Source organism: Polypterus senegalus, chromosome 4, assembly GCF_016835505.1.
Source record: "Polypterus senegalus isolate Bchr_013 chromosome 4, ASM1683550v1, whole genome shotgun sequence".
Lineage (NCBI taxonomy): Eukaryota > Metazoa > Chordata > Cladistia > Polypteriformes > Polypteridae > Polypterus > Polypterus senegalus.
The window spans coordinates 2,078,388-2,104,640 of NC_053157.1; the positions used below are offsets into that span (position 1 = coordinate 2,078,388).

Below are 26,253 nucleotides of genomic sequence, written 5' to 3' on the forward strand. Positions count from 1 at the left end.
GCCCTTGGGTCATCCTCATGAAGTCTTTCTGGTTGTTTGGTCAGAGACATTCACACCAGTGGCCTGCTGGAGGTCATTTTGTAGGGCTCTGGCAGTGCTCATCCTGTTCCTCCTTGCCCAAAGGAGCAGATACTGGTCCTGTAGATGGGTTATGGACCTTCTATGGCCCTCTCCAGCTCTCCTAGACTAACTGCTTGTCTCCTAGAATCTCCTCCATGCCCTTGAGACTGTGCAGGGAGACACAGCAAACCTTCTGGCAATGACACGTATTGATGTGCCATCCTGGAGAAGTTGGACTACCTGTGCAACCTCTGTAGGGTCCAGGTATCACCTCATGCTACCAGTAGTGACACTGACTGTAGCCAAATGCAAAACGAGTGAAGAAACAGTCAGAAAAGATGAGGAGGGAAAAATGTCAGTGGCCTCCACCTGTTAAACCATTCCTGTTTTGGGGGTCATCTCATTGTGGCCCCTCTAGTGCATCTGTTGTTAATTTCATTAACACCACAGCAGCTGAAACTGATTAACAACCCCCTCTGCTACTTAACTGACCAGATTAATATCTCATAAGTTTCATTGACTTTATGCTATACGCTGATTAAAAAGTGTTCCTTTAATTCTTTTGAGCAGTATATATAGATATAGAGAGAGAGAGAGATATAGTAATCTGACTATAAGATATGGAATGCCAGATGTAGTGTGAGTGCATCAGTTACAGGTTATGGTGAAGGAAACTTTTTTCTAGATTGGGTGATGTTAAAAGTGTTGTGCCCCATGGATCTAACCTGTTTGAGTGCCTCTACTACTTTGTATAAATGACTTGGGCAAAATGCAATTAGGAAATTGGTTAAAAAAAAGGGGGTGGAGAATTCAAGAGTAGATGGAGCCATCGGTACCCTAGCGGGATACAATCACTAAAGATCAAACCAAACAGATGTCAGACTTGTTTGAAAGCTGGGAAATATTAAATTTAAATACAAAGTGGGAAATCTGAAATTCATTCATTTTAATTCCACAGCTTGCTTTCTGCATCTGCACCACCATCTCCACTCTGAATGTCACCATATTAGCAGATCTTCCCTACTTTATCCAAGACCACTCCTTTAATGATATCTAAATGTACAATTATATTACCTAACAGATGCCTTTATCCAAGTCTATTTATAAAGCAAGTTACGATATATATGAGAGTGAAGGTGAAAACATCAAGGCAACAGAGAACAAGATAGTGAGACCAAGGAAATGGAGCTACTATATAATCATAGCTACAGCTAGATTAAGGCAAAGACACAAATCATTATCCTTAACTCTGTCAGTGCGATAACAGCACCTGTCCTGTAGGAGAGAAGCTAAGCAGATTCAAAAATATTTAAAGAAAAGGTGTGTTTTCAGAAGACACCTAGACTGAAGTAAATTTGTGTGCAGTACGAATAGATAAAATGAGATCACTCCACAACTTTATAGCAAGAACTGAGAAACCTTGTCCAGTCTTCACACATCTAGCAAGAGGAGGGACAGTTGGCAGACATTGAAGAAGCAGAATGGAGAATCCTTGAAGGGACATAGGAAGAGAACAAGGATTGGAGATCTTGACAATTGGAGTACTGAAGGCGAAGGCGAATTTTCAGCTGGATCCTTGTAGCAATGGGATGTCACTGGAGAGGCCATAGAAGAGGAGTAGTAACCGTGAAATGAGGAGCCTGAGAAGTCTAACCGCTGAAGGAAGTCCTGCCAGGTAGGTGAGAGTTGCAATAGTTCAGCTGTGAGTGAACCCGTTTTTTGAATAAAGAATTGTGTGGCATGAAAATTTGAGGAAGGGTTGAATCATCTGGCTATTTTATAAAAATGGGTCTTTGAAGATATCTTTGACTGAAAGCGACGAGTCTGCAGTCACGCCAAGATTCCTGATTGTGATCTGATGGTGAAAGGATGACATCCTGAAGGGCGGCACTTGTCATTGATTCTTCTTTCTCAGAATTGGGTTAGGGTTAGGTGTTTGATTTTTGAAAGGTTAAGTTTTATCCAGTAGGAGGCATAAGAGGGAAATGAGTTATGTCATCAGCACAGAGGTGGTAGTAGAAGCCGTGAGAAGAAATGTTCATTGCCTTAAGAAAGAATGTAGAGAGAAAAGAGAGAGGTGGACATAAAACTGATCCCTGAGGCACCCTTTTTAGAGAGCATCTCTGAAGAAAAATAGTGCTGTGCTGTACACTGTGTGCACTGTTAGGCAAGTTGTATTTCTAAAGATTAATTTTAATATGGAACAAATACAGTGCTATCAGTCTGCAAAATGTTAATAAACCTGAAACTTGAATGTTTTACAAAGGAAATGTGAGTGTGAACATTCTCAGAGGAATACATGTGTGCAGAATTATTACTCAACTTAAGGAAAAATGAAAATCTTCCCATCTCAATTGTTTTTCATCTGTTAAAGTGAGAATAATAAGAAACTCAAAATTTACAAAAACATTTCTGACATTTCCCAAAAAAGTGACCCTTTTCAATAACAATCATAAGCCTTCCATTCAGAGTCTGTCAGTTTCTTGATCAACTTTTTGTGCAGCAGCAATCACAGCCTCCCAGAACACTGTTCAGAGAATTTAAGAAAGGCCCACAAGTTCTCAATAGAGTTTAGGTCAGGTGAGGAAGGGAGCCATGTCCATTATTCTTTGGACCTTTTTAAGGCCTTTACTGGCTAGCCATGTAGTGGAGTACTTCGATGCATGTGATGGAGCGTTGTCCTGCATAAAAATCATGGTGGTCTTGAAAAATGCAGACTTTTTCCTGTACCACTGCTTGAAGAAAGCGTCTTCTAAAAATGGCAGTAGGTTTGGGAGTTGATTTTGAGTCCATCTTCAACCCAAAAAGGAGCAACTAGCTCATCATTTATAATACCAGTCCATAGCAGTACCTCAACTCCACCTTGCTGGTGTCTGAGTCGAAGTGGAGCTCGGTGCCCATTACTGAACCAGCCACGGGCCCATCCATCTGGTCTGTCAAGAGTCCCTGTCATCTGAGCACTGAACACCTTGTACTTCTGGGCACTAAGTTGCAGTTCTGGAATATGACAGCACTGGAAGATAATGGGTTTCTGGTAACTTCAAGTTTGATCCTTCTTAAATCTTTGGCAGTTAATTTGCGTCTTTTTTTTCTCGACACGTTTCTTGTGACTCTAACTATTTGTAACAAAATGTTTGGTTCCGTGATCACGCCACAATGTCTTAGCGATTTCAAGAGTGCCGCATCCCTCTGAAAGACTTTACAATTTTTGATTTTTCAGAGTCACTTAAATCTTGTTTTGGCCCATTTTGCCCAAGGAAAACAGGCTGCCTAATATTTATGCACACCTTGATATAGGGCAGGGGTAGTCCAATTATAATTTAAGGAGGTCCAAATAGAGAGAATTTCCTCATGTACAGGTCTGCAGCATCATGTTTAAGTTGCATTATACTTTTCACATTACAATTAATTTATATATCTTGAAGTAGCATTGCCATTGTATCATCATCTGCACTGTGTGAAGTCAATGACTCAAATCAAACAAAAAAAGTTCAATGCTATTTCAATATTTTCAGTACAACTCTGGAGGGCTACATACAATAAAATAAGAAAAAATTCAATAACAGTAAAAGCAAGGTAACTTTGACATTCAACTGAGAATTATAAATAAGTACTTTCATAATAATAAGTTTTAACGTTTCAACAAAAAGACTTACCCTCGGATAAAAATGAAATATATGCGAGTTTTTAATATGTGCACAACTAAACAGGCATAACCAGTTTCACAGTAAATCTGCCTACTTTCTCTTGTTCAGTGAGAGAAATGAGCTTTTGCTTGATCGGCCAGCATTTTAAACCTGGGCTGGAATGGTGTCAGTGCCATCTTCATGCATGTGTGAAGATTGTCATCACTGAATGTTTTTTGTGATATCCCAAAATCCACGCATCGCTGAGGAAAGACTCATTAGCGAGTTGTTGGCCAGTAAATGAATGTGTTAAAATCCTCGTTGACTGATCATTAGTTGGCTTTAAGATCGCTTGTTTTCTGTACCCTAACTGGTGAATTTAGTGGGTAATTTTTTTTCTCAAATGTAATTTTGTGCTTAGTTTCCTAGTGGTGTTTCACATTTCAGCTTTTAACCACTGCCACTGTCTCGGAGCAGACGAGACACAGCGGTTTAAAGCTTCCTACGGGAAGTATGAACATAAACGCCTCGGTCCATTCCGGGTTAAAAGGCCGGTTTTCAGTGTCAAGCTTCCGCCATTTAGCAAAAGCCATGGCACATTGGCTTTTTCGTTGCTTTTCTCTCTCTTGTCTTCTCACTCCTGTATATTTTTCTCTCCATGTCAATGCCGCTGCCACAAGAGTGCCAGCTGTTTTCACTCAGAATGCAGGTTTTCCGCTCCTCTATTCGGTGAAGGCCCGCCCTACTCTGCCTTGTGATTGGCTGACATTCTTACCTTCACTTTGACCAATATCAGTATTCATGCTTAAACCCAACCAACTTGAACCCACGAAGGCAACAAGTACTGGCCAATCGGAGACACGGAGGTCCCTTTCACCGAGTAGCGATGCAGAAACACTGTCAGAAAAAAGTTGCTGGTAAAAATGTAATCTCTGCCAAAACTAAATGAAACTCGGATATTCTATTCGGGGTCTGGACCCGGACCGTGGTCCACCTATTAGTGACATGTGATTATAGGGTGTTGATCTCCTTAGGCCACACCCTCCCTAACTACACAAATACACATTACCTGATATGCTTAAATCAAATTAGCATTCAAGTTAATACAGCTTGGAGCTGGAATAAAAGCATAAAAATATGGTCAAAATAATCACTTGCCTAATTTTGCACACGGTGTATACTAGCATTAACCGTATCAAAAATCTAAATCTTTTAAAATGTATGGTATTAACATTTAGACATTGTGGTCACGAAAGTAAAAGGCAGGTTTTTTTTTAAAAAAAAAAAAAAAAAAACCCTGGTGTGGACATTATGCTCAGCTCTTCATCGTTCTGCTGTCTGATGTGGTTGATGTTCCACACTCTAGCCTTCGATGCACTGGAAAATTAAAAGGGAGACTGAAGTTTGGGTAAGTGAGGCTTGTAGCAGTTATCTGGTATTTGTCTTGGTACAGTATTATAGTACTGATCCAATACTACAATGGTATCATACTGACAACACTGGGAATGCAACACCACAAATGAAATTCAGAATCGGATGAGGAATAGGAAACGCAGGTTGGGTATGTTTGTTCTGTGCGATGTCAAATGGCTAATAAACAACTGCTTATACTGACATCTGCACAAAGCTTTTTGGATTAAATATTTTGAGGTTGTTTAAGTATACGTGCATGCTGATTCTGTTTGGTTATACTTGTAGTACTAGCAAAATACCTGCGCTTTGCAGTAGAGAAGTAGTGTGTTACAGAAGTAATGAAAAAGAAAAGGAAACATATACATACACACACATCTACATATTTTCATGTATGCATGTACTCTACACCTTTTGAGGTGCGAGCAGCTGTTGCTGGGGGTGCCAGAATTGATCGAGGAAGAAAAACATTATTTGTACAAATTCTTAATTTATCTATCTATTCTTAAATAATTAAATGGGCAGGCTATTTTGTATCAGTGCAATACGCTGCTTGTTAAAACGCTCTTACGTGCACGTAGTGTTTGGTGGGCATTATGAACTATCGTATCTGTTCAAGTTCTATTTAAATTTTAAATATAAGTAATTTTTTAGTCAGCAGAAATCTCTTTGGTAGGAATGGAAGTTGAATTTAGTCGTCATGGCATAAATTTTCTTCACCATAGAAATGTAAAGACTAAATTCAACTTGCATTCCTACCAAAGAGATTTCTGTCGACTAAATAGAACCTACTTGTATCCAAATAGAACTTTTTTTCGAATCTGAGCGTACATTTTAGATCAACGTAACGCATACTACATTGAGCCCCGTGCTGTTGTGCTCTGGCCTGCCTGCCTCAATAAGTCACCGTCGCTTCGCTCTTACTTTTTTACTATTCATTTAATCATGGGCCTCTCTGCAGTTTTGTTTATTTTCAGGTTGTAATGTTCATTAAATTTACGTATCATCTGGTCCATTGGCAGGCCATGCATCTCACACCTAGGCCTTCTGTACTGCTCCGTCTGAATCAACCCGCCCCTAAAAAACTAATTTATGGTTATAAAAACCATCTTAATATGCAGAAATACAGTTTAAAGAGCCACTGCATCGTAGATAACTCCTGTAGCCACAATAAATGCCTTTATTGAACAGACAAACCGGGGTCAACAAGTTCCTCTCTACTGCAGCCACAGCCACGTCACACATAAAAAACATAAATAATAACTCAAACTTGCACTATTATTTAGGAAAATCGCAACATTTTACTCACCAAAAATTCGGATTATTTGTAAACAAAATCCATCCTCCTCTCTTCAAAAACAGTTCAGTCACTCTGTTGTACGGATTATCCGTGAGCCTCAGTTCCACCAAAAGTCCCTTTCTATCGCCATCGAAGCTAATGCTGAAAATCGAACCTGCGGCTTCTATCCAATCAATGGGTCTGAATATGGTGACGTCGCCGACGCCTGCTAGAGGGCCGTACTAACACCAAGTCAACATCTGATTGGTTGAAGCAACAGGTTAATCGACATTTATTCTGTGTTTAGAGTGCCTGCACAACGGATTGTAAAGTCCTCTCTGCCTGGCAACAAATGATGGCTGAAATGTGATTGGTTAAATGTGAAACTACATGCCTGGAAGCAGCACAACCATCGGAAAAGCTATGAAAGGAAGCGGACAGACTATTTGGAATTAAGTATTCATGGACAAAATATAATTAACATCAGTTTGTGATTCAGATATTTTTACTTATGAATATGCTAAGCACAGTCCTTGACCCGCGAATATTTACCTAATATGGGCAGGCACTCAATTACGTGGGAGGCGTGATGATGGGAGACACAACTCCGCCTCAGGCGGCCATCGAGCTGCAGTCTATTACAGTATATGGATGAAAAAATAGGCTCCAGTTATGACCGTTACGTGTAGAATTTCGAAATGAAACCTGCCCAACTTTTGTAAGTAAGCTGTAAGGAATGAGCTGCCAAATCTCAGCCTTCTACCTACACGAGAAGTTGAAGAATTAGTGATGAGTGAGTGAGTCGGTCAGTGAGGGCTTTGCCTTTTATTAGTATAGATGATGACCCCTGCAAATGCAGTTTGAGACGGTTGATAACCTTTTATAAGCCATTCTGTTGTGTATAGAGTGTTTCTCAACCTGTGAGTCACTGGGCACCCCATGTGTGTGTTGGTTTTTTTTTTTTTTTTGAGTAAATATTAAGTCTTGTCACTTTTGAGAGTTGCTGATTGCAGATTTCCATTCTGCACCTAGTCAAATGGAAACACAGCACTTTCAGCCAATGGGTTATTCAGAACATTTGTTGTCAAGAAATGTGACCGGGGCTCCTTTATACCAACAGCAATACGTCTGCTTAATAACTTACGACTGTGACCGCCAAATCAGAATTTTTTTTCTTTTTGCATTTTTCTTGCTTTTTAGTAATTGCAATGTGTGTGTTTGTGTACCTATTTATGTATTTATCTAAAGAGCTTCTGTAAAAAGCCAAATTTGTCCTTGTGGACAAAATCGTCTGTCTAGACAAAGTCTAGTTATGTGCAAACTTGAAGAAAGCTGCTGAACACAAGCAAATTCCTTAAATGCATCTGATCTGAACTCTTCCAATTCTGTATTCACCTTGTAAGATTCATCCTAAAAACCTGAACCAAACAGGAATGTTAAAATAAGGCAACTTGGATTTTCTAGTGTCTAGCAATGGTCTCTGTGTTATCTGCAGTGTACTACTACAAAACAAAAGCATGAAGCCTTCGGGTATATAAAGGCATTTGGAAAGAAAATGTTACAGAAATTTTTTAAATGAAAAACTGAATCTTATGGCTTCACAAAAAGCACTCAAGTATGTTTGTACAACAAGCCAGCAGGCAAGCTGTCTCGTTGAATATCAATTGCAGGACAGCTTGTCTTGCCTTGTGCAGTACATGTGTGCACAAATACTAGAAGAGTCCCCTGCTTGCAAACAAGTGTATTCCCCTTTGCGTTCTTTATTTAATCCTGATTTCAACAAAATTTGTGAAAAGTAGGAAAGCCTAGGTTAACCTATTAAAAAGACAAATGGAAATGAAATCTGACTCAGTATTAAAACGTCAGTGTCAGGAATCAATATTGGGGTTGATTCCAGCATTGTGTCTGGTAGTCCTGCAACTAACCAACATTAGGCTTATCAATTTATTAGCCAGTTTTATTCGGCTTTTAATTGGGATTGTAAAAATACTTTTTCTGGTGCAAAAGTCAAGCTTTTTATTCAGTAAATGAAACGTTCTATTTCTTGCGTAATGCTGCACTTAACAATTGTACAAATATGCTCTACAATTAACTTTGCCAAAAAGTGCATAGCAACTAGTCTTGTTACCAACTGTAGTCTAGCTTCACACTTTCAAGGGGGCAGGAGGCCGAAACCATTGTTAAAGCATCCGCAAAACTTGCCAAGAGTGAAACATTTAATTTTATCTGCTAAATGACAGCAAAAACTGCAAGATGAATGGTCGGTACCTTATTAAAAGAAGTGATCTGCAAGAGAAGTTTTGCATTTTTTTTTTTTAAACCACTTGTGTTCTGTTGTATACTTCTATGAGCAAAGGAAGACATGAAGCTACCTGTGCTTGAGAATTACTCGCCCAGTGTAACAGAGAGGAATCGTACTTGCTCCAAAGTATGTTCTGGTCACGTGCTCAGTTTTATGGACCCAGAAAGACAGATTTCCACACTTTTAAAATTCTTTGGTCTTATCTGAAAATATGCTTGTTACTCTTGTCAATATGAAATGTACAATAATATGTAGCAAGGCAAGTTTTTCTTTTTGTGCATGTGTATACAGTATGTATATATAATATAAAAAAAAAACACTTGGTTCTGGATGGTAACCTGCTGCTGTCTGGGAAGGAGAATTTTATTAGGAAAAGTTTAAGAATTTTTAATTTTAAAACTTGTGTAGACAAATATCAAGTTTAAAATATTTTTACCTATTGATGCATGTACAAGAGTTTTTTATAACAGCATTTCAGTTGTCCTTCAAGATGTCTGATAACTTTGAGCTACACATTAGGTCTCGTTCCAAAATTTCATTCTATCCTCTCCATAACATTGCCCGCCTCGTCCATTTCTGTCCTTTTAATGATGCTCAAACTCTGCTTCACTTTTTCAAAATGTCTCGTATTATTATTGTAATTCCATCTTCTTTGGCCTCCCTGCAAAATCTGCACATAAGCTACAGCACACACCCATACAAAGCGTGTTGCTCATCTCCCCTGTTCTCTCCCAGCATCACAGGTTACCGGTTCCATCAAGGATTAAATTCAAGATTCTGCTTCTCACCTTCAAAGCCCTACATAACCTTGCCCACCACTACCTCACTCAGCCACTAGCTCCTTGTCACTCTCTGTGGTCCTCGAGCAGTAATCTCCTTACTGTCCTAAACACCAGGCTCTCCACCCTGGGAGGGTAGGCAGGTCCTTCAGTGCTATGGCCCCTCAACTCTGGAACTCTCTTTTAAATCTCAACTGAAAACTTTCCTCTTCTATGAACTTTTTTCATCTGTGTAACTTTTTTTTTTTTTTTTTAAACTCTATGTAAAGTGACCTTGGGTTTATGAAGGGTGCTCAATAAATGTAACTTATTTTATTACCTCCTTTTATTTGACTAATGCTTTATTTTTTTCCCTCCTACTTAGCCCTTTAAATTGTTTACCAAAGAAATGGTGATGGAGAAGCCAAGTCCCCTGCTGGTAGGGCGGGAATTCGTGAGGCAGTATTACACATTGTTAAATAAGGCACCGGATTTCCTGCACAGGTAACTTTTGAAATGTTTGTTTTGCATCACTGCAAGTGATAACTTAATAAACAAAGTTCACCGAACAGTTTAATCAACTTGCTCCTAACTTGAGTTTTTTTAAATGTTTGGTACAATATCTGAATATAATCTGGTAAATGTATAATGTTGCTTAAATGTTTTTCCATTGTATGTTGTTGTGTATTTAGTTTATTTTAAATATACAGTACATTGCAGTCTGTAGTTTTATATTTTTGTAACATACTATTCAGAATATAAACTTTTTTTTTTACTATTGTCAACATACTGCTAGATACTCCAACATAATAGCCGTGTATACTGTATTTACATACAGCATGTAGCTAGATTCTACAAGTGAGCAGAAAGTCATGTTCAATTAAAAACTGTTTTTGAATGTAATGATTTTTCTGCATTTAGTGACTTACGTGGCTAGTGTGTCCTATAAATGCCTTTCTGTAGGGTGTGTGGTATGTTAACTCCCGTTTCCTTATTGAACATTTTTAATGGAGTGCATTTTAGTGTTTGTTGTTTCTTTTGTCTTATAAATGTATCCACGACAGTTGCTATTTTACTGTGTCAATGCTGATTTTTAAGTAAATGAAATGCTGCACAAAAATTAATACTTTTAAAGTTTACAGGGTATTTTTGAATGGTTAGTCTGCATCATTAGTACATTAGGAATCTCTTTCTTAAACACAACACTTCACTGCACATATTGGGATTGATTTTTCTATCCCACTCTCTGCCAGTGGAGTTTTACATAATTTCTGGCACCTGAAGTATTGCAAAAAATCAGTTTCCCAATTTATATTTAAAGACCTACTAAAAATAATGTGTGTTTAATCAATGTGTTTGAGAAATCTGCAACAATTTAAAAAAAAAAAAAAATTAAAGTTCACTATAGTTATACAAATACATTGTGAACTGTGGCCTATTCTACTTCCTCTCTGATTACTTGTCTTTATGCAAATAGCCCTGTTTTGGTAAAAGTCTGTATTTTAGTGTTTGTTTGAAGGCTTCGATTTTTCACCCGCTACTTTTCACCAACTATTCACTAGTCTGGAGAATGTCGTACTTTTTATTCACAGTGCTAAGTGACAATCTGTGTATGTTTTTAGACAGAGAGAGAAAGATACACTTCTAGATAGTGTGCATGTATATATTTGAGAAAGCTCTGTACTAGAATGTTGTATGTACCAATGTTCTGGTAGGATTATAAGGTTGGTCTTCTCCATGAATAAGATTCGGCTGCTAGTTGCATCAGTAAGGCTATATGACTAGACAAGTACACTTTTATATTTTTTTTAAAAAAAGGTACAAAACACCTTTTTGCAAAGCACATAATTACAAGAGGAAGAAAGGCACTTTTGTATTCTTGACTGAGACTAGACATTCAACACCGTTGGAATAATTGGTCACCTTTGTCCTCATGAAAAACCTTGTGCAATAGTACTGAATAAGGAGCATCTCTTATTGGACTTTGATTGAATAAAAATAGGATGAATTTGGAAAAACTTAGAAAGGGAAGGAAGAAGCTCCTTATTCTTGCTGTCACGTGGCGTCACTTAAAGCATGTCCAAATCACCTTGAATTATACAGTCATTTGCTTTGTAAGTTGCATTGTGGTAATGTGCTATGTAAAGATGGAGTGATGTCGACTGATATACAGTATACTATCTGTCTGTTAGTGACTGATTTGACCATTTTTTATTTTTATTTTTTTTTTTCCCCAACCCCAATCCCCCACTCCCCAAACCAATCTGGACATCATAGAAATGCCAGCCTTCCATAACTGGATGTTAACTTTTGTCTCTAGCTGTACTTGGAAAAACTAAATAAAGCTTTGTACTTGCAATCTCCCATTTTTGTAGCGTTATCAATGAGATGTAGCTGAAAAAAGGCCATTTGCTCCAGTGCACTTCAACATATCCCTCCATGAACTTTTCAAGATTTCATGTGAGAAGGAACCTCCACTCATTGGCAATAGCACTTCTAGTTTTAGCTTTATAAAGTGGTGGTGTCCGTTTTTTTGTTTTTTGGGGTGTTTTTTGTCCAGTATAATTTTAATGGTATCTTTGTTATCCAGTCCACTTGGGAAGAGTAACATTGTTTTTAATTTTATTTTATTTTAAGGTTTTATGGAAGAAATTCTTCCTATGTTCATGGAGGATTAGAAGCCAATGGGAAACCAGCAGAAGCAGTCTATGGCCAAGCTGTAAGTATTGTTAAAGGTGGATGTCTGCATTATACTTTAAAGTACTAATATGGTGACTTAAGTCCAGTCCCAATCTGTATTTGCTTAAATTATGGGCAAGGTGAAAAAAACACCATAGTACTGTTAGATCCCCTTGAGATCATGACACTTAATCTTCAATTCACATCTCTTCCAATGTATCTGATCTTTAACCAACAAGACACAAATGTGAGTTTAGAGGATGGGAATGTAGCACAGAAGGGATTTATGTAACATCCTAGATGAGGTGTGTGTGTGTGGTGTGTTGATTCCAAAAAAACCCACTTTGTGCAGTGATGGTTCCTGCAATTGCAATTTGTAGGGGACAGTGGGGTTTTATTGGGGTCCTTAGCCATGTTGTACAGACACTCTCTACATGCGGTTTTCTTCTTAGCATTATGTCTACGACCAGAAAAAATGAGTGAAATGTTGTGGTTGCACTGTGTAAAAGGATCAAGTAAATACCGAAACATCAGCCTACCTACTTTGCATTGATTCAAACTTAGTACATTACCTTTTGTATGGTAGGTTTTGAAAGAGTCTCCAGTGCACTGCCCGACTTTACAATAGGGACAATACAAGAGTTTTTCTTTGTACATGAGAGGATAGAAAGTCTGTTCCAGCCGGACTCTCCTTGGGTTATTATGGGTTATAACCGTGCAAAACTTTGTGTCTTGCACGTTTCCCCTGACCCAAAAATTGATAGTTGCTACGTTTGTGGACAGCGAGTAGGAGGGAAAACATGTCTTTGTCTTGTCCTTCTACTAAATCACAATCATTTTACTTTTTTTGCCATGTAGATACAGCACCTGGTCGTACTGAGCTGTATGCCTCAGTTTTACTGCACGTTAACATCTAATGATGAATTCACGTTGTCCTCTCTATCATTAGATTGTTCCAAAACTGGTTTAATAGCCTCTTGTTTTCTTGCCATTTATATTTTTGTTTAATGGTTGAATATTGATGAGACGGATACCTTAGTGGGAAAGCTTAAACATCACCAAGAGTCTGACTGTGGATGGGTTAACTAGAATTACATAGAATTCCAAGCTCAAGTCATGCTTGGTTAATGCCAAAGAAGTGGAGTTGGGAGTGTACATTTTATATCCAGTAATGTATCCTTTTAGTTTTCTGAAACTTCCCTTATTTCCAAGGTGTTGTAATCTACCCTGGCAGCATCGGACTTGAGGAAAAACTAAACTTCAATTAAAGGTTTACAAATACAGTGGTGTGAAAAACTATTTGCCCCCTTCCTGATTTCTTATTCTTTTGCATGTTTGTCACACAAAATGTTTCTGATCATCAAACACATTTAACCATTAGTCAAATATAACACAAGTAAACACAAAATGCAGTTTTTAAATGATGGTTTTATTATTTAGGGAGAAAAAAAAAATCCAAACTTACATGGCCCTGTGTGAAAAAGTAATTGCCCCCTGAACCTAATAACTGGTTGGGCCACCCTTAGCAGCAATAACTGCAATCAAGCGTTTGCGATAACTTGCAATGAGTCTTTACAGCTCTGGAGGAATTTTGGCCCACTCATCTTTGCAGAATTGTTGTAATTCAGCTTTATTTGAGGGTTTTCTAGCATGAACCACCTTTTTAAGGTCATGCCATAGCATCTCAATTGGATTCAGGTCAGGACTTTGACTAGGCCACTCCAAAGTCTTCATTTTGTTTTTCTTCAGCCATTCAGAGGTGGATTTGCTGGTGTGTTTTGGGTCATTGTCCTGTTGCAGCACCCAAGATCGCTTCAGCTTGAGTTGACGAACAGATGGCCGGACATTCTCCTTCAGGATTTTTTGGTAGACAGTAGAATTCATGGTCCCATCTATCACAGCAAGCCTTCCAGGTCCTGAAGCAGCAAAACAACCCCAGACCATCACACTACCACCACCATATTTTACTGTTGGTATGATGTTCTTTTCTGAAATGCTGTGTTCCTTTTACGCCAGATGTAACGGACATTTGCCTTCCAAAAGTTCAACTTTTGTCTCATCAGTCCACAAGGTATTTTCCCAAAAGTCTTGGCAATCATTGAGATGTTTCTTAGCAAAATTGAGACGAGCCCTAATGTTCTTTTTGCTTAACAGTGGTTTGCGTCTTGGAAATCTGCCATGAAGGCCGTTTTTGCCCAGTCTCTCTCTTATGGTGGAGTCGTGAACACTGACCTTAATTGAGGCCTGCAGTTCTTTAGACGTTGTCTTGGGGTCTTTTGTGACCTCTCGGATGAGTCGCTCTGCGCTCTTGGGGTAATTTTGGTCGGCCGGCCACTCCTGGGAAGGTTCACCACTGTTCCATGTTTTTGGCATTTGTGGATAATGGCTCTCACTGTGGTTCGCTGGAGTCCCAAAGCTTTAGAAATGGCTTTATAACCTTTACCAGACTGATAGATCTCAATTACTTCTGTTCTCATTTGTTCCTGAATTTCTTTGGATCTTGGCATGATGTCTAGCTTTTGAGGTGCTTTTGGTCTACTTCTCTGTGTCAGGCAGCTCCTATTGAAGTGATTTCTTGATTGAAGCGGGTGTGGCAGTAATCAGGCCTGGGGGTGGCTACGGAAATTGAAATCAGGTGTGATACACCACAGGTAGGTGATTTTTTAACAAGGGGGCAATTACTTTTTCACACAGGGCCATGTAGGTTTGGATTCTTTTTCTCCCTAAATAATAAAAACCATCATTTAAAAACTGCATTTTGTGTTTACTTGTGTTATATTTGACTAATGGTTAAATATGTTTGATGATCAGAAACATTTTGTGTGACAAACGTGCAAAAGAATAAGAAATCAGGAAGGGGGCAAATAGTTTTTCACACCACTGTAGATCGTGTGTGTGTGTGTGTGTGTGTGTGTGTGTGTGTGTGTGTGTGTGTAGGTGATCCCTCTGAGTTAATAAAATTATTTACCGATTCTAGATGCTGTGTAAATAAAGGACTTTCTTCTCATTGCTTGAAATTAACTTTTTTTTTATGTTCAGGTTCACTTAGTTTATGAAATGTAATTTATTTTGAAAAATCAATTTTGTAAGTACAAGCTTAAAAAAAATTGAACTGTTCAATAGTGGTACTCCTCATTCATGATAAAGCTGATGAAACTATTTAATTTGTTCATATGAATGTTCAGTGATTTGCAAAGTTCATCAACAGTTTTAGCTGTTTTAAAGTTATGGATGAATCAAACATCATAAGGACACATTTTAATTATGGAGTAGTGCATTGGAGATTCTCATTTTATACTTAAACTGCTGAAAGCACAATTTGTTTTATTAAATTGGTGTCAATTTTTGGAGACTTTTGTCACTGTCTTGCTCCACTGACAGACTGAGGAGATCGTTCCTCTCCCACACTGTGCGACTCTTCAATTCCACCTGGGCGAGTAAATACTAACATTATTCAAAGTTATTGTCTATTTTTTACATGCATTTTTATTACTCTTTAGTATTTGTTTTTGTTTTTTTTTTTTTGTTGTATCCATATACTGCTGCTGGATTATGTGAATTTCCCCTTGGGATTAATAAAGTATCTATCATCTATCAATCTAAGGATTTTAATTGTTTTCTTAGTTTAAAACCAATTGATTTGAATTTCTGTCTATTGCCTCCCAACATTTCTATAGCACATTTTCACCCCCCAGATGTAGCTGAAAATGCTTTGCAATATGTCAAATAGATAAAATAGATACAAACTCTAGTGTCTTGTGTTAATGTAATATTTTTAGTGTTTATTTGCTTTCTTAGTCTTCTAAAATTTTCAAATGTCAGTCATGAGCTGCACACTCTCTTCACAAGTAGTATGCCCAAGTTAAAGACAATGGTCTTGGATAATGAATATGGAAATATTGCTTTATGTAATCTGCAATTTTGGCTTTATTTATCACAGGAAATCCATAAGAAGGTGATGTCCCTTCTCTTCAGTGAATGCCACACCAAGATTCGCCATGTTGATGCTCATGCTACCTTAAATGATGGGGTAGTAGTGCAGGTGATCGGTGAACTTTCTAACAATGGTCAACCAATGCGGAAATTTATGCAGACTTTTGTTCTTGCCCCAGAGGTAAGAGACTACATGTTTGTGATTTTATATGTTCGTGCTCTTTTACTGTATTACTTTGAATGTATTCCATTCATGCTTAGGTACACTTCTTTCATAGGTAAAAGCACTATAGCCCTGCCACATTTTATAAAAATTAGGATTTGAGTGCTCATATTAAAAGTTAACATTGTGAAGATGTACCGTTTATGGTTGGGAGAAGTTGCTCAAAGTTTGGCAAAGATCACAGCCATGAATAAACAATGGTACCAAAACATCCGCCAAGAACAACTTCTCCCAACCATCCAAGAACAGTTTGGTGACCAACAGTGCCTTTTTCCAGCATGATGGAGCACTGTGCCACAAGGCAAAATTGAGAACGAAGTAACTTGGAGAACTAAACATCAAAATTTTGGGTCCATGGCCAGGAAACTCTCCTAACCTTAATCCCATTGAGAACTTGTCAATCTTCAAGAGGCGGGTGGATGAACAAAACAACCCCCACATTCTGACAAACTCCAAACATCGATTATGCAAGAATGGGCTGCCATCAGTCAGGATTGGGCCCAGAAGTTGATTGACAGCATGACCAGGGGGAATTGCAGAGGTCTTGAAAAAGAAAGAAGGGCCAACGGTGCAAATATTGACTCTTTTGAAATGCTCGTAATTCTACTTCAGTATACCATAGAAACATCTGAAAAAAAGATCTAAAAACACAGAAGCAGCAAACTTTGTGAAAACCAATACGTCATTCTTAAAACTTTTGCCTACAACTGTAGTTCACTGTGCTTCAAGATATACCCCAGAAACACGACGTAACAGTATATTCAGTATTATATTTGTATCAGTATACTTCTGCACTTTTGACTTCTAGTGTTTTACAGTAATATATTTTTTGGCCAAAAAATGCAACTTTTTTATGCATGTTTTTGAGAAAAAAATGTACTGTTACTGTAGAGAAGTTCATACTTTTCTCCTTTGTTTTAGGCATTTTGTCAAGTCTGCAGCCTCCAAAATACGTTGGCAGTAGCCAAGTATTTTTTTCCTGACACTGAAAATACTGTGTAAAATGTTGATTTAAATCCATTACAATAGTTAAAGTCAGAAATATGCTATTTATTTCTCATTACGTTTAATCAGAAAGGCAGCCTGCAACAGTCATACCACCTATGCTTCAGAACTGGTCGTCCACCTAAAACAAAACTGGATGGGAGACTATCTAGGAAAAGATAGGATTGTTGATGAACAGGCCAGCAGGGGTACTTAACCTGTGGTCAGTGTGTGAATCCCAATGCCCCAAGTGTTGTGTGCTGTAAAAATGGAGACATCCTTTGAGCCAAGGTCCTCACATGCTGTAGTCCTTTAAAGGTACCTGGGCATCTTTTGAATACATAATTGTTTATCACAGTGTCCTGGCTAAATTGCCCATCACAACCTCTTCCTTTAATGGCCCTCTAATCATCCCCTTTCCCTAATTAAGCATTTCCCTTATCCCTTGACCACCTAATAGTTAATGTCTGGTCTAATGTACTGGTGCTGTAATAGCTGACTTGCATCATCCAAGTGGGTGCTATGTGTTGATGGTGGTTGAAGTGGTTCCTGTCTGTCTACGTAAAACACTGAGTAGCCAGAAAAGTGCTTTCTAAATGCAATTAATGAAACAAAATATGAATCTGATACACATTTTAACCAAAAAGCGCAGCTGTATGGTAGGAAAATCTGTCCATTTTAAAAATGATGGTACAAACTATTAAATGCTGTTCATGGATGTGCAGCATAGTGTCTGAAGTAACATAGTGCTACAAAAATTGTATACATTGATGTTTCAAAAAGGTTTCAAAAACTCCAAATTCTCAACAGTTTACAAAATGTTTGAAACGTTTTGCTGTATTTTGTTTGAAGTGTGATTACCTCCTTTAAGCAGTCTGCACTTTAGTTTGATAGTCATACACAATATGACCAAAATGTTGCCCAACAAATGCCTGACATTTATATAAGCTTGTTGAAATTGTATTCCAAAACATGTGCAATGTATTTGGTACTGATGTTTGGGAAGAAAACGTGGCTTTCATGAGACATTCCAAATCATCCTAAAGTTGTTCAGTATAGTTGAGGTTAGGGTTCAGAGGAATTGCTACAATCTTTGTCATTAGCAGACCTTTTTGATCTCTTTGATTTATGTTTCAGTTCTGGTAGTATGAAGCCAGCTTTTCCAGTTATGATGTCAATTGCAGAAATTACATTCCTAATGATGTATTGTTGAATAGGAGGATTTTGAGTACGTTCCTCCACTGCACTCCACAGGAAATGGATTAGTGGGCGGTGGTGTGTTGTTACTGCCAGGGGAAGGCTTCTGGTACAAAAAATTCAGAATGTTGTGGGTTTTTTTTTATTATAATTATCTATGTCCTCAACCATGGTAGTGTAAAGTGCCAGTCCTACTGTTATGCTATGTTGTCCTACTTTATGCAAATGTGGTATCACTTGGAATGCAGACCAGTGAATGAAGTTTAACAGAATTGTTCAATGGATGTTTTTCAGGGCTCGGTGGCTAACAAGTTCTATGTTCACAATGATATTTTTCGTTATGAAGATGAGGTTTTTGGAGACTCTGAAGCAGAGCTTGATGAAGGTATGTATGCTAAGTAAATAAATTGGTTTACAAAAGCAGTGCCAATACAGGCTAAGCATTAGGGCATACACTGTAAGAGTGTAACCAGAAATGGTGGACTGGGAAAAAAGAAATGCAACAATGTGTCCATTTTAGCAAATGAAAACGAGCCACTATTTTAGGGGTGGGTTATTTTTGGTTTGGTAAGTCACCAGTTGTGGATATGGGAGAGTCATGCTGTACTTCCTAACAACAAGATCTTTGCACTCCCGTGCATTTATATGGTTGGCACTTTGTTTGTGTTGACACATATATATTCAACTCATCCAAACTGTTTTATATTTTCTGACCTAGTACTTTACTTCTCTGTAGAGTCTGAGGAGGAAGCAGAAGAGCAAGAGGAGGAGAGACCACCTTCACCTGAGCCTGTGCAGGACAGTCCCAACAGTACACATTTTGATTCTCACCCTGTCCCGTAAGTATCATACTTTCTATATTTACATTTATTTGTTAAGCAGAAGCTTTTATCCAAAAGCAACTTACTTGATTGTTTACCTCTATTGTAACATACATAAGGGTAGTCTGTCAGTTCTGCGATCCAAATTCAAAGAGTTAGGTACCAAGCTGAGGAGCAGAACTGACAAGGTAGTCTTCTCCGAAGTTCTGCCTGTGCCACGCGCCAGTCCAGGTAAGATTGAGGAGATTAGAAGGCTTAACGCGTGGCTCAAATCTTGGTGCAGGGTAGAAGGGTATAGGTTTATGGGGCATTGGGACTCCTTTTGGAACAGATGGGACCTGTTCCGCCGTGACGGGTTACATCTGAACCGGAGGGGCACCAATGTATTGGGGAGGCGTATGTGTAGGCTAGTCGAGGATTGTTTAAACTAGGGAATGGGGGGGCAGGGAGTTTAGGACAGGCCAGATTTAGATCTATACATGGAAGAACAAACAATGGTGTAGAAATAAAAATGCATAGTAATGTAAATTTTAAGCAAACACGTAAAGATAGAAGGATTAACACATTAAAAATAGCTTGCCTTAATGCTAGAAGTATCAAAAATAAGGTAAGTGAGTTGGAGTTGTATGTAGCAGAGCACAATTATGATATTATAGCAATAACGGAAACCTGGCTAAATAACAAAGATGGGGATGAGTGTAACATAGAGGGATACACATTTTTTAGGAAGGATAGACAGAACAGAAAAGGAGGTGGGGTTGCTGTTTATGCCAAACAGGAATTAAATGTAAGTCATCTTCAGTTGGATGATGAGCCCCATCTTAGTGAGGACATGTGGCTTCGCCTGGAAAATATTAGGGAAAAGGTCTCATTTTAGGAGTGTGTTATAGACCACCCAATTCAGACAGTAATTTCAACACACATCTTTTAGTAATATCAAAAGGCAAGTTTACAGGGGATATTATAGTCATGGGGACTTTAATTATCCAAATATTAACTGGGATAACCTTACAGATGGAGGAGCACAAGAGCAGGAGTTTTAGAAGTAATCAGCACTGTTTTTAACACAGCATGTTAAAGCACCAACAAGGGGTGAAGCCTATCTGGATTTAGTATTCTGTAATAATCAGGATAGAATTGAGGGTGTAGAGGTGATTGAACCACTAGGGTCAAGTGACCATAATGTAATACAATTCTCAGTATTTTGTAAGAGTACAGATGCAAAGACTAAAATTGTTAAGTTGAACTTTAGTAGGGCTAATTTTGAGCAGATGCACAAAGTCTAAGTAGGATAGACTGGGATAAGCTTTTAAATGTGGAGACAGTCGAGGAGCAGTGGAACAGGTTTAAAAATGTTTTACATGTAATGCAGGACAGATACATACCTAAATTTGGAAGTAATGGGAAACTAAAAAAATCTCCACGATGGATTAATAAAGATTTAAAAAGAAGTTGCAAAGGAAAAACTGCTGTATAAGGCATATAAGACTAATGACTGCAAAGAGAACCGTGAGCGTATGAGAACATGAGGGCAACCATTAAGAAGGATATCAGAGAGGCTAAAAGACAGTTGGAGAGGAATATAGCAGATAAGGCAGAAGAAGACCCCAAGAGATTCTTTCAGTATTTTAGTAGTAAAAGAACAGTTAAGGAGGAGGTCAAGTTCATCAGGAATAGTAAAGGGAATTAAAAGATACAGACAATGAAATAGCAGATGCCCTAAACTTACATTTTTCTGAGGTGTTTACAAGTGAGCAAGTGGATAACCTGCCAGAGGTAAACACAACTACTAAGGAGGTACTGAGGGATTTGGAAATTGTAGAGGGAGAAGTGCTGCTCAGATTAAATAAGATGAAATCAAACAAATCACCAGGCCCAGATAATATTTATCCTCGTGTTCTTAAGGAGGCTAGTGAGTACATATATAAACCCTTGACACATATTTTTAGGAAGTCACTGTGCACTGGAGAGATTCCAAAGGACTGGAAAATGGCAAATATCATCCCATTATATAAAAAGGGTGACAGGGCAGATCCAAGCAACTATAGGCCAGTAAGCTTAACAAGCATCACAGGAAAATTAATGGAAGGAATTATTAAGGATAAGATTGAGCAACACATGACAAGGACAGGAGTTATTCTGAACAGTCAGCATGGGTTCAGAAGGGGGAGGTCGTGTTTTACTAACATGTTGGAATTCTATGAGGAGGCAACAAAAGGATACGATCAAAGTGGAGCTTATGATATTATTTATCTGGACTTTCAGAAAGCATTTGATAAGGTGCCACATGAGAGGTTGGGCATCAAGTTAAAAGAAGTGGGAATTCAGGGTGATGTTTTTAGATGGGTGCAGAATTGGCTCAGACACAGGAAGCAGAGGGTGATGGTGCGAGGAACCTCATCAGAACTGGCTGATGTTAAGAGTGGTGTTCCACAGGGGTCAGTGCTAGGGCCGCTGCTATTTTTAATATATATAAATGATTTAGATAGGAATATAAGTAACAAGCTGGTTAAGTTTGCAGATGATACCAAGATAGGTGGATTAGCAGATAATTTGGAATCCGTTATATCATTACAGAAGGACTTGGATAGCATACAGGCTTGGGCAGATTTGTGGCAGATGAAATTTAATGTCAGTAAATGTAAAGTATTACACATAGGAAGTAAAAATATTAGGTTTGAATACACAATGGGCGGTCGAAAAATCGAGAGTACACCTTATGAGAAGGATTTAGGAGTCATAGTGGACTCCAAGCTATCAACTTCCAAACAGTGTTCAGAAGCCATTAAGAAGGCTAACAGAATGTTAGGTTATATAGCACGATCTGTGGAGTACAAGTCCAAGGAGGTTATGCTCAACCTTTATAATGCACTGGTGAGGCCTCATCTTGAGTACTGTGTGCAGTTTTGGTCTCCAGGCTACAAAAAGGACATAGCAGCACTAGAAAAGGTCCAGAGAAGAGCGACTAGGCTGATTCCAGGTCTACAGGGGTTGAATTATGAGGAAAGATTAAAAGAGCTGGGCCTTTACAGTTTAAGCAAAAGAAGATTAAGAGGTGACATGATTGAAGTGTTTAAAATTATGAAGGGAATTAGTACAGTGGATCGAGACTTGTATATTAAAATGAGCTCATCAAGAACACGGGGACACAGTTGGAAACTTGTTAAGGGTAAATTTCGCACAAACATTAGGAAGTTTTTCTTTACACAAAGAACGATAGACACTTGGAATAAGTTACCAAGTAGTGTGGTAGACAGTAAGACGTTAGGGACTTTCAAAACTCGACTTGATGTTTTCTAATTAGGCTAAGGCCTGTTCAGCAATTGTAATAGGACAGGTAACAAAAGTTGATTGGCACAAGTGAAAAGATGTAATGGCTTGTACCTTTACAGTCAGTAAAGCAATTACTTTACATTCTTGCTTATTTATGTGTATCGCAGCACAAAGTTTTTTGTTTTTCTTTTCAATTAGAGAGAGATTCACAAAACAGATGGGTCTTCACTTACTACTTGAGTACACTGAGGGAGTCAGCAGTATAGATGGAGGTGGGCAGCCCATTCCAACTCTGAACTACACACTAAAAAAGACTTGAAGCCATGTAGAGGTGGCATCAGCAGACTCTGTTTCCTTGCAGACCTGAGTGGGCAAGAAGAAGTAGTACAGCATCTCACCAATGTCTCCATATACTCAGGTGCTGACACATTGAGTATTCTGTAGGCAAACATCAGGGATTTGAACTTGATGCGTACTGTTACAAGGAGCCAGTATAGTGACCAGAAGAGACATGTGCCTGTCTCAGCTGGTTAAGTAAAGACGGGCTGCTGAATTCTGGATCTTCTGCAGCGGCTTGATAGCACGTGGGTGCTCCTGCCAGAAGTGAGTTGCAATAGTCGCAACAAGACCAAAGCCTGGACCTGAAGTTGTGCTGCGTACTCTGTGAACGTGAACCTGCATGAACGGGAAATAGGAGAAATGTGGTGAGATAAAGAGTGCTGTTGTTCAATCACCACCTCAAGGTTGAAAATTGACCTGGTGGGTGTTCACGACAGTGAGCCAGGCTGTACAGAGAGAGGGAGTTGAACAGACTGGTAGCTAGAATTGCAAGAAGCTCAGTTTTTGTCAGTTTGAGCTGTAGGTGGTAGTCTTTCATCCAAGTTGAGATCTCAGTAAGATATGCAGACTCTCTCTGACGCTATATTGTCCTCTCTCGGGGGGGTTTAGGGGGAGGACGGAGGGAGGGTGGTAACTGGTACAGGGATGTATCATCGGCTTAGCATCAGTAAGAGAATCCATGTGATTTGGATTATGGAGCCCATCAGGGTGGTATACAAAGAAAAGAGTAGAGGAACCAGCACCGATCCTTGGGGTACACCAGTGAATGACTGCTGTGTCTTTGACAACTGCCCTCGCCAAGACATATTGTAGGATCTGCCCGAGTAGGACCCAAACCATCTGAGAGCAGTCCCAGTGATGCCAAGGTCAAAGAGGGTTGCAAGAAAGATGTTGTGGTTGACTTTGTCAAAGGCAGAAGAGAGCTAGCAGAATTAGGACTGATGACCTGTTCTCTCTTGCACTGTGTACCTAGTCAACCACAGTCAGTAGAGCTGTCTCAGTCAAGTGGTTCCTCTTGAAGCCCGACTCATTTTGTATTCAGCAATTCTTTCTGTACAGCTGGTTCAGCTGTTAGTAGGTATGTGAACAAAAGATTTTGATAACCAAAAGAACACTTAAGGCCACCAAGCTCGTTTTGTTAGCTAACAGTTCATTTGTCTCAATACCTCATAAAGAGTGTTTTAAAAGCAGTCAGTTTTCTATTCATAGACGTCCAAGAAATGAATTGTTTGTTGCCGACTCTGACTTTTGATGTGAATAAGTACATCCTAATTTGCCTCAGTGCTGTTCTTAGTGTATGTATCAAAGGGATCAACGGAATAGCTAGTGGATACTAACGATGCCTTCCCCGGGTCTGCAGAATTTTCAAGCTGCAGGTAATTGAGCCTTGTATTGACTTTAGATTAATAATTCAGAGTTTGTTTCAAGATGTACAAGAACTACTGAAATGTCACACGTGGCTTTTTTGTTTAGGAATGTTTTAGTGTTTATCCAATAGATTACAATATAATGTTGCAGTAACACTATGTTGGTGAGGAAATGTACTTGTTTTGTATATCGCTGAAACACTAACAGGCATTCGATTTTTCTTTTAGGCATCATGTATAGGAATCTGTCTTGCAGTGTTAATGTTTTCAGTACCCCCAGTTAGAATGAAAAAAACACTGCATTTTAATCACACACGACACAGCCGAGGACATACTGCAAGCATCAGCATTGCTGCAGCGGTTCATATGCCAAATGATATATCTGTGGTTACCATGTACATTTTAGGTTCAGTGTGTTACACAGACGAAAGAGCTTTATTTAAAGAATAGTGATAAAATATTCCTGTTCATACTCTAAAGCAAGCAACACATACCTCCGTCCGTTTTCTTAATTCCATTTTTATAAATCAAGTTTTTGTTTAGGAATAATATTGCCTATACAGATATTTTTTTTAACTTCGATTATCGTTAAATTAAAAAGATGAATTGCAGTAGTTCCCAGCATTGAACTGATGGGGTTTGAGAGAGTGTCAATTTTAACATATCATGACCCAGGTATTGGGATTATGGATTTTTTGTCTCTAAAATTGTGAACTTGAAATTTGAAGGATACTGGTTGTATGTGTTTGGGGCTGTGTAGCTCTACATTTACCTTTCTGCTCAAATGGTTTGGAAAATATGCATGTTCAGGATAATGGGTTTATAGTTCCCATCTTATCCGTTTTGTTAATGTTAATCCCTTGAAGTTGTCTACATCAGGCTCAACCATTAAAAGCCACAACTCATTTGAAGGCCAACAGGATGCTGATCTAAGCATTTGTAGCAGTCAGTTTTATAAACTAAGATCACAAACGGCCCAAGAGGGAAGAGTTTTTGTTCTTGGTCATCTGCTTCTTTAGCCTACTTGTTGGTCTCAACATCTAGTCCTTGTATTGCAACTGAAAGTGAAATGTGGTTTAGAAAAGTAGTAGCAAATTAGCTGTTGAGTGATACATTACTGCTACTGTTTAAAAATCTCTCCTTAGCCAGATCCTCCTACTTAGTCATCTCTCTTGGAGATATTCTTATTCATATACAATGCTGTCACCCAGTTATTATATATATTTATAAACACAATTTCCCAGAGGAAATGAATGTTTGTCATCCTTGTGGACAAAAGGACTGTCCTTACATTTCCAAGTATGCCCTTAAAGTGGACAATATCTGATTCCTGTTGGTCTTAATGAGCATTAAATCAGAAATAGCTTTTTGTTTAACTGAGTGATTTTTGATTCTGATTATATTGCTAAACTTTTCCTAAGGGGGTGTTTTAGGTTTGATGGGAGCCCAAGGGCTGACTTTATTCTCAATATTTTTTGGGAGTATAGCAATGGTGTAGCTGAGACACTTGAAGAACCTACTCCAGAAATGGACCCTGAACCTGAACCTGAGCAAAAGAGTGAAGAACTGAAACCTGAAATTGAGGAGAAAGTTTTAGAGGAGTTGGAAGAGCGAACACCTTCACCCCCTTTTGAACCTACATCTAGCACCCAAGAGCCTCCCAAGGTCTGTTACTCAGTTTAACTCCCGTTTGTTTGTGTGTGTTGTGCTTATTTCCACTGCCAGCCTATGTATTTTTGTAATATGCTGTGCTTCAAACAAAACAAAAAGGGTTTTAAATGCATTTGCCAAATATGACCAATCTTCTCTGCTTGGTTTGTGATTTGTTTGTACCTATTGCGACATGGTAAAAAAAAAAAAGTAACGTAATTCAGTAGACCCCAAATTCATAAGTCTTTATCAATTGGTTAAGAAATGCTTTTAGATTCTTGTTTTTAAGTATGAAATATTGACAGTTTTTCCCCATTCCCCTTCTATTGTGTCAGGAGTGTCTGAGTAGCAA

At 38.5% G+C, this 26,253-nt stretch overlaps 1 protein-coding gene across 3 annotated transcripts in view; it reads left to right on the forward strand.

Moving 5' to 3' along the window:
• g3bp2a (G3BP stress granule assembly factor 2a) overlaps window positions 1–26,253 on the forward strand; it is a 53,536-nt gene that overhangs the window by 13,587 nt on the left and 13,696 nt on the right. For all 3 annotated transcript variants that reach the window (XM_039750142.1, XM_039750140.1, XM_039750141.1), the window contains exons 2-7: window positions 9,821–9,939; window positions 12,073–12,154; window positions 16,055–16,228; window positions 18,746–18,836; window positions 19,188–19,290; window positions 25,739–25,916. In XM_039750142.1, coding sequence (XP_039606076.1) covers window positions 9,845–9,939; window positions 12,073–12,154; window positions 16,055–16,228; window positions 18,746–18,836; window positions 19,188–19,290; window positions 25,739–25,916 — 723 coding nt within the window. In that variant the 5' untranslated portion in view covers window positions 9,821–9,844. The remainder of the gene's footprint in view (window positions 1–9,820; window positions 9,940–12,072; window positions 12,155–16,054; window positions 16,229–18,745; window positions 18,837–19,187; window positions 19,291–25,738; window positions 25,917–26,253) is intronic.